Source organism: Erithacus rubecula (assembly GCF_903797595.1).
Source record: "Erithacus rubecula genome assembly, contig: scaffold_1205_arrow_ctg1, whole genome shotgun sequence".
NCBI lineage: Eukaryota > Metazoa > Chordata > Aves > Passeriformes > Muscicapidae > Erithacus > Erithacus rubecula.
Window position 1 is genome coordinate 1 of NW_027636197.1, and position 9,502 is coordinate 9,502.

General features: G+C 44.1%; 1 protein-coding gene across 1 annotated transcript; it reads left to right on the forward strand.

Moving 5' to 3' along the window:
* Positions 1-1,643: 1,643 nt before the first annotated feature.
* On the forward strand, positions 1,644-9,502 carry LOC306815373 (alanine aminotransferase 1-like; the record flags this gene model as incomplete). The annotated part of the gene is made up of 7 exons (XM_079331942.1): positions 1,644-1,693; positions 2,544-2,680; positions 5,015-5,186; positions 7,042-7,197; positions 7,519-7,614; positions 7,651-7,679; positions 9,330-9,502. Coding segments are annotated over 7 exons (731 nt in total), but the record flags the coding sequence as incomplete, so codon positions are not given.

Consider the following 9,502-nt stretch of genomic DNA (forward strand, 5'->3'; position numbering starts at 1 on the left):
CCGAGCGGCTGCCGGCGGGTCCGGGACAGCCGGGGGCGCTGCGAGCCGCGCCTGCTCTGGGTGCTCAACCCCGGCGACCCCACCGGTGAGTCTGGGCTCGGACTAACCTTGGGCTGCGCTTAAACCCACCCCGTGCATCAGTTACACCTTTAGGCTCAGCTTAAACACATCCTGTGCCTCAATGTCCCCCTGAAACTCTAACCATTCTGTGCCTCAGTTTCTCTTTAGGCTCAGTTTAAACACATCCCGTGCCTCAGTTATACCTTTAAACTCAGTTTAAAACCCATTCTGTGCCTTAGTTTTGACTTAGGCTCAGGTTAAACCCATCCCATGCCTCACTTTCCCCTTAGGCTCATCTTAAACTCATCCTGAGCCTCAGTTTCTCTTTAAGCTCAGCTTAAACCCCTTTCGTGCCTCAGTTTCTCTTTAGGCTCATCTTAAACCCATCCATTTCCTCAATTTCAGTTTAAACTCAGATTAAACCGATCCCGTTTCTCAGTTTCTGTTTTAAGCTCATCTTAAATCCATTCCGTGCCTCAGTTTCTCTTTGGGCTCAGTTTAAACCTGTCCTGTGCCTGTTTCCCTTTAGGCTCAGCCTAAACCCGTCCTGTGCCTCAATTTCCCTTTAGGCTCGGCTTAAACCCATCCCATTCCTTGGTTTCTATTTTGGTTCAGTTTAAACCTGTCCGGTGCCTCAGTTTCCCTTTAGACTCAGTTTAAACCCATCCCGTGCATCAGTTTCCCTTTAGGCTCAATTTAAACTCCTCCCATTCCTTAGTTGCCCTTTAGTCCAAAACTTAAACCCATTCCGTGTCTCAGTTTGCATTTTAGGCTCTGCTTAAACCCATCCTGTGCCTCAGTTTCCATTTAGGCCCAGCTTAAACCCATCCTGTGCTTCAGTTTCTCTTTAGGCTCAGCTTCAATCCATCCCATTCCTTACTTTCCATTTAGGCTCACCTTAAACCCATCCCGTTCCTCACTTTCCCCTTTAGGCTCAGCTTAAACCCTCCCATGCCTCAGTTCCCCTCTAGGCTCAGCTTAAACCCATCCTATGCCTCAATTTCCCTTTAGGCTCAGCCTAAACCCATCCTGTGCCTCAGTTTCAGTTTAGGAGCACCATAAACCCATCTTGTTCCTTAGTTGCTCTTCAGTCCCAGCTTAAACCCATCTCATGTCTCGGCATTTTGAGCTCTGCTTAAACCCATCCTGTGCCTGAGTTTCCCTTTAGGCTCATGTTTTAAACCATATCCTAGTGTAAGCTCAGTAACTCATCCGTTACCTTAGGCTCTGTTTAAACCCATCATATGCCTCAGTTTCCCATTAGGCTCAGCTGAAACCCATTTGTGCGTCACTTTCAGTTTAGGCTCAGCTTAAGCCCATCCCGTATCTCAGTTCCCCTTTAAAATCAGCACAAACCCATCCCGTGCCTCAGTTTCCCTTTAAGCTCAGTTTAAACCCCTTCAGTGCCTCAGTTGCTGTTTAGGCTCAGTTTAAAGTCATCCTGTTCCTCAGTTTCCATTTTAGGCTCCGCTTAAACTGATCTTGTACCTCAATTTCCCATTAGGCTCAGCCTAAACCCATCCCGTGTCTTTAAGCCCGGCCTAACCCCCCTTAGGTCACGTTTAAGCCGGGCTGAGATGCAGGAGCTGCTCGAGGTCGCGTACGAGGAGTCGTGGTGGTGCTCGCGCACGAGGTCAGCGGGAATTCCCAAAAATTGTTTGGGAATTTTTTTGGGAATCTTTGGGGAAATTTTTTGGGATTTGTTTGGGAATTGTTTTCGGGAATTTTTGCAAATTTTTTGGAATTTTTGGGGAAGCTTTTGGAAATTTTTTAGGGTATTTTTGGGAGTTTTATTGGGAATTTTTGGAGAATTCTTTTGGAGAATTCTTTTGGGAATTGGTTCAGGGAAGTTTTGGAGGAATTTTTTGGGGAATTGTTTAGGGAATTTTTTTGGAATTTTTGGGAAATTTTTTCGAATTTTATTGGGAATATTTTGGAAATTTTGGGAATTTATTGGAAATTTTTTGAAATTTTTTGGGAGATTTTTTGGAAATTTTTGGGAATTTTATTGGAAAGTTTTTGGAAATTTTGGAGGATTATTTTTTTAATTTTATTGGGAATTTTTTGGGAATTCTTTGGGGGATTCTTTCTGGGAATTGTTTTGGGGGTATTTTTTTAAAATTATTTTGGGATTTTTTTTTTGGGATTGATTTTGGAAATTTTTTCAGGAATATTTTGGGGGGGATTATTTTGGTCATTTTTATTCACTGAATTTTATTGTTTTGCAGAATGATTTTCACTGAATTTCATTTTTTTTTCTGGAAACGTTTTCCACCGAAATTTTATTTTTTTGGGCTGAAATTTTTTAAGGGGAAATGTTTTTCCTGCCAATCTTTTTTTTTCCTCTGGGAAGTTTTTGGGGGAATATTTGCTGCAATTTTTTTTCCAGGTCACTTTTTCCTGGGGAATTTTTTTTTTCCGGGTAATTTTTTTTTCCCGGGAATTTTTCCCGCTGACTTTTTGTGAATTTTTTGGGAATCCAGGTGCACCAGGATCTGTGTTTCAGCGCCGAGCGCCCGTTCCTGCCCTTCCGACGCCTCCTGGCCGAGCTGGGGCCGCCCCTGAGCGACGGCGTCCAGCTCGTGTCCGTCTATTCCCTGAGCAAGAGTGCGGCTGCCGAGTGAGGAGACGGAATTTGGGAATTTTGGGGAAAATTTTGGGAATTTTGAGAGGGAATTTTAGGAATTTTTGGGAAATTTTTTGAGGAAGAATTTTTGGCAATTCCTGCTACTCCCTGAGCAAAAGCGTGCCTGCAGAGTGAGGAACTGGGAATTTGGGTGATTTTGGAGAATATTGGGGAATTTTTTGGGAATTTTGAGAGGGAATTTTAGGGAAATTTTTTGAGGAAGAATTTTTGGCAATTCCTGCTACTCCCTGAGCAAAAGCGTGGAGTGAGAACTGCGAATTTGGGCGATTTTGGGGAATATTGGGGAATTTTTTGGGAATTTTGGGAGGGAATTTTAGGAATTTTTGGGAAATTTTTTGAGGAAGAATTTTTGGCAATTCCTGCTACTCCCTGAGCAAAAGTGTGCCTGCGGAGTGAGGAACTGGGAATTTGGGTGATTTTGGGGAATATTGGGGAATTTTGGGGGGGAATTTTAGGGAAATTTTTTGAGGAGGAATTTTTGGCAATTCCTGCAACTCCCTGATCAAAAGCGTGCCTGCGGAGTGAGGAACTGGGAATTTGGGTGATTTTGGGGAATATTGGGGAATTTTTTGGGAATTTTGAGGGGAAATTTAAGGGCAATTTTTTGAGGAAGAATTTTTGGCAATTCCTGCTACTCCCTGAGCAAAAGCGTGGAGTGAGAACTGCGAATTTGGGCGATTTTGGGGAATATTGGGGAATTTTTTGGGAATTTTGGGAGGGAATTTTAGGAATTTTTGGGAAATTTTTTGAGGAAGAATTTTTGGCAATTCCTGCTACTCCCTGAGCAAAAGCGTGGAGTGAGAACTGCGAATTTGGGCGATTTTGGGGAATATTGGGGAATTTTTTGGGAATTTTGGGAGGGAATTTTAGGAATTTTAGGGCAATTTTTTGAGGAAGAACTTTTGGCAATTCCTGCTACTCCCTGAGCAAAAGCGTGGAGTGAGAACTGCGAATTTGGGCGATTTTGGGGAATATTGGGGAATTTTTTGGGAATTTTGGGAGGGAATTTTAGGGCAATTTTTTGAGGAAGAATTTTTGGCAATTCCTGCTACTCCCTGAGCAAAAGCGTGGAGTGAGAACTGCGAATTTGGGCGATTTTGGGGAATATTGGGGAATTGGAGGAAATTTAAGAGAATTTTGGGTTTTTTTGAGGAATTTTTGGGAATTCCTGCCACTCCCTAAGCAAGATTGTGGCTGCGGAGTGAGGAACCAGAATTTGGGGGGAATTTTGGGAATTTGGGGAATTTGTCGGGAATTTCTCAGGAGAATGAGTGAGGATTTGGGAACTACTAAAATTCCCCAAATGCCCAGAAATCTCCAGAATTTGCAAAATTCTCGGAATTCCCAAAAATTCTGGAATTCAAAAAATCGCCCAAATTCCAAAATTCCCCAAAATCCCGGGATTTCCAAAATTTGCAAAATTCCAAAAATTTGCAAATTCCCAGAATTTGCAGAATTCCCAAAATTCCTGAAATGGACAAAATTCCAAAATCTTAAATATCTACAAAATTCACAAAATCCAAAAATTCCCCAAATTCCTGGAATGCACAAAATTCCCAAAATATTAAAAATCTACAAAATCACAAAAATCCAAAATTCCCAATCCCCAAATTCCAAAAATTCCAAAATTCCAGTATTTTCTAAATTCACAAAAATTCTCAAAATTCCCATTAAAATTCCTGGAATCCCCAGAATTCCCAAAATTCCCCAAATTCCAGGATCCCAAAAATTCACCAAATTTGGGCAATTTTAGGAATTCCTGGAATTTTGGGGAATTTATGAATTTTAGGAATCCTGGGCATTCTGGAAATTTTGCTGATTTTGGGACTTTTGCTAATTTGGAGAATTTGTCGGGAATTTGGGGAATTTTTGTCAATTCAGGAATTTTGGGAATTCTGTGTATTTGGGAATTTGGGGATTTTGTGGGATTTTGGGGTTTTTTGTGGGGAATTTTGGGAATGTTTCAGGAGCGGGTTATGGGCAGGGTTCCAGGAGCTCAAGTTTTTTTAATGTCGGGAATTTCGGGCATTTGGGGAATTTTGGGAATTCTGGGAATATGAGAATTTTCGATAATTTTGAGCATTTGGGGGATTTTGGGAATGTTTCAGGGCCAGGTTCCTGGAGCTGGATTTTTGAGATTTTTCGGGATTTTCAGGATTTTGGGGGATTTTCCAGGAGCGGGTTCCGGGCGGGGTTCCTGGAGTTCCTGAATGTGGATCCCGCCATCCTGGCCCCGTTCCAGCTGGTCTGGTCCCTTTCAGGAATTTTGGGATTTTTGGGAATTTGGGGAATGTTGGGATTTTCCAGGAGCGGGTTCCGGGCGGGGTTCCTGGAGTTCCTGAACGTGGATCCCGCCATCCTGGCCCCGTTCCAGCTGGCCCAGTCCCTGCCCCGACCCTGCGTCCTGGGCCGGATCCTCCTGGAGCTGGTCCTGGAGCCGCCGGATGAGCGGGATCCCATCAGCAGGGAGCTGGAAAAGGTGGGACAGCCTAAATCCTATAAATCTCATAAATCCTATAAATCCCATAAATCCTATAAATTCCATAAATCTTGTGACTCTCATAAATTCTGTGGATCCCATAAATCCCATCCCATGAATCCCATAAATCCCATAAATCTCATCCCATTATGCCATTATCCCAATTCCATCAATCCCATTAATCCCTTCAATCCCAGTTCCATTAATCCAAACCCCAATAAACCCTATCCCAGTCCAATTAATACCAATCCCATTAATCCAATTTATTCAATGAATCCCAATCCCATTAATCCCATGAATCCAAATATGATTAATTCCAATCCCATTAATCCCAAGAACCTTAATTTCAATCCCATTAATCCCATCCATTCTATCCATTCCAATTCCATTGATCCCTTTAATCCCAGTCCCATATTCCTATTAATCCATTAATCCCGTTAGCCCATTAATCCCATTATCTCATTAATACAAATCCCATAATTCCAATCCCAGGATCTGAATTTAATCCCATTAATCCCATTAACCCATTAATCCTGTTAACCCATTAATCCCATTATTCCTATTAATCCCATTAATCCAAATACCATAATTCCAGTCCCAGGATCTGAATCTAATCCCATTAATCCTGTTAACCCATTAATCCCATTAACCCATTAATCCCATTATTCTTATTAATCCCATTAATCCAAATACCATAATTCCAATCCCAGGATCAGAATCTAATCCCATTAAACCCATTAACCCCATGAATCCCATTATTCCTATTAATCCCATTAATCCAAATACCATAATTCCAACCTCAGGATCTGAATCTAATCCCATTAACCCATTAATCCCATAATCCCATTAACACATCAATCCCATTGATCCCATTAACCCATTAATCCCATTAACCCCATTAATCCCATTATTCCTATTAATCCTATTAATCCCATAATTCCAATCCCAGGTTCTGAATCTAATCCCATTAATCACATTAACCCATCAATCCCATTGATCCCATTAACCCATTAATCCCATTAACCCCATTATTCCTATTAATCTCATTAATCCAAATCCCATAATTCCAATCCCAGGTTCTGAATCTAATCCCATTAATCCCATTAACCCCATGAATCCCATTATTCCTATTAATCCCATTAATCCAAATACCATAATTCCAACCTCAGGATCTGAATCTAATCCCATTAACCCATTAATCCCATAATCCCATTAATCCCACAATCTCATTAACACATCAATCCCATTGATCCCATTAACCCATTAATCCCATTAACCCCATTATTCCTATTAATCCTATTAATCCCATAATTCCAATCCCAGGTTCTGAATCTAATCCCATTAATCCCATTAACCCATCAATCCCATTGATCCCATTAACCCATTAATCCCATTAACCCATTATTCCTATTAATCCCATTAATCCAAATCCCATAATTCCAATCCCAGGTTCTGAATCTAATCCCATTAATCCCATTAACCCATTAATCCCATTAACCCATTAATCCCATAATCCCATTAATCCATCAATCCCATTGATCCCATTAACCCATTAATCCCATTAGCCCCATTAATCCCATTATTCCTATTAATCCCATTAATCCAAATCCCATAATTCCAATCCCAGGTTCTGAGTCTAATCCCATTAATCCCATAATCCTATTAATCCCATTAATCCCATTAACCCCATTAATCCCATTAACCCATCAATCCCATAATCCCATTATTCCCATTAATCCCATTAATCCCATAATCCCATTAACCCCATTAATCCCATTAATCCCATAATCCCATTAACCCCATTAATCCCATTAATCCCATTAATCCCATAATCCCATTATTCCCATTCTCCCAGCACCGCCGTTCCCTGTGCCGGGATCTGGCCGCCAACGCCCGCCAGGTGCAGCAGCAGCTCGGCCGCGCCCCCGGGATCCGGTGCCAGCCCCCGGCCGGGGGACCCCGAGTGTTCCCAAAATTCCAGATCCCACCCCGAGCCCGGAGCCAGGCCCGGGTGAGAGCGGGGCACAGGACAGGGAGGGGACAGGGAGGGGAAAGGGCCACAAAGGGTGGGGGCAGGGACACACCCCGGGGACACAGGGACACTCTGGGGACACCTTGGGGACACTGAGGGGCCATTGCGCTCTCCAGGGTCAGTGTCCCCACAGACACAGGAGACACTGGAGGGATTCAGGGGTATGGCACATCCTGGGGACAGGGAACACCATGGGGACCTTCTGGGGACACTCTGGGGACACCCTGGGTACATTTGGGGACCCCCCGGGGCCAAGGCCACCCCGGTGTCCCCTGTCGCAGCCGCTCTGTCCCCACGCAGGCGCTGGGCCTGGAGCCCGATGGATTCTTGTGCCGGTGGCTGCGGGAGAGAGCGGGGCTGGAGGTGACAGCGGGGAGCGACTGCGGCATGGGGACAGGGGACAGCGGGGACAGCGCGGACAGCGGGGACAGCGGGGACAGCGGGGACAGCTGCCACCTGGGGTACGGACAGGGGACAGAGGGGGGACATTGGGGGAGTGGGGACATTGGGGACATGGGAGGACACTGGGGGGAACTGGGGACATTTGAGACAGTGTGGGATTTGGGGACATTGGAGGGACATTTGGGGGATTTGGGGACATTGGGGACATGGGGACAGTCGGGGGACTGGAGGGAGTGGGGGCTCACTGGGGACATTGGGGGACATTCAGGGAATGAGGACATTGGGGACACTGCTGGATGAGGGATGGGAGGATGGGGTGGGAGGAGGAGGATGGGGTTGGGGTTGGAATTTTGGGATTTTGGGGTGTTGGGCTTTTGGGATTTTTGCCTTTTGGGTTGTGGGATGTTGGAATTTTGGGGTATTGGGATTTTGGGGTGTTGTATAACAGAATTGGGTGCTGGATTTGGGACTTTGGGGTGTTGGGAGTTGGGATTTTGGAATGCTGAGATTTTGGGATCTTTGGTGTTGGGTCGGATTTTGGGATGTTGAATGTTGGGATTTTGGAATTTTTGGCTGTTAGGATCTTGGGATTTAGGGATTTTGGGTTGTTGAATGTGGAATTTTAGGACCTTGGGATGTTGGGATTGTTGTGATTTGGGTCTTGGATTTTCAGATATTGAATGTTGGGATTTTGGGATTTTTGTCTGTTTGTCGGGATTTTGGGATGTTGGAATGCTTGGATCTTGGATGTTGGGATTATTGGATTTTGGAATGTTTGGATTGTTGGAATGTTAAGTGCTGGAATTTTGGGATGTTTGGATTATTGGATTTTGGGTTGTGGGCTGTTGGAATTTTGGGGTGTTGGGTGTTGGGATTTTGGGGTGTTGGGATTTTGGGATCTTTTGTGTTGGGTGTTGGATTTTGGAATGTTGAATGTTGGGATTTTGGGTGTTGGCATTTGGAGACCTTGGAATTTTGGGGTATTGGGATTTCTGGATTTTGGGATGCTGAATGTTGGGATTTGGGTTTGTTGAATTTTGGGATTTTGGATGTTGGGATTTCGGGATGTTGGAATCCTGGGATTTAGGAATGTTGTGGTGCTGAGATTTTGGAATGCTGGGACACTGGGATTTGGTGATTTGGAATTTGCAGATTTGGGGATTTGTGATTTGGGGATTGGGGATTTGAGCATTTGGTGATTTGGGGATTTTAAGATTTGTGGATTTGGAAATTTAGGATGCTGGGACTTTCGGATTTGGGTATTTAGGATTTGAGGATTTGAGATTTGGGGATTTTGGTATTTGCAGATTTGGGGATTTGTGATTTGGGGATTTAGGGTTTCGGATTTGGAGCTTTGTAGATTCGGGATTGGGGATTTGGTGATTCGAAATTTGGGATTTGGGGATTTAGGATTTGGTGATTTGGGGATTTGGGAAGTTTCAGATTTCAGAATTTGGGAATTTTGATATTGGAGATTTGGGTATTTTGGAACTTTGGGATTTGGGGACTGAAGATTTTGGGATTGGGGATTTTTGAGATTTGGGGTTTTTTTGGGATTTGGTGATTTGCCATTTGGGGATCTGGAGATCTGGGGATTTTCGAAATTGGGGATTTGGGATTTTGGGAATTTGGGATTTTTATGGGTTTGAGATTCTGGGATTTTGGGGTTTGTGGCTGGCTGCTCCCACAGCCTCTCCTGCTCCCCCCAGGCTGTCGCTGCTGCTGCCGCCGCCGGTGCTGGATCGAGCCCTGCAGCTCCTGCGACACTTCCATGCGGAATTCCTGCGGGAATTCTCCTGAACCCCAAATTCCTGGGAATTCTCCTGAACCCCAAATTCCAGCCAGGAATTCTCCTGAACCCCAAATTCCAGCCGGGAATTCT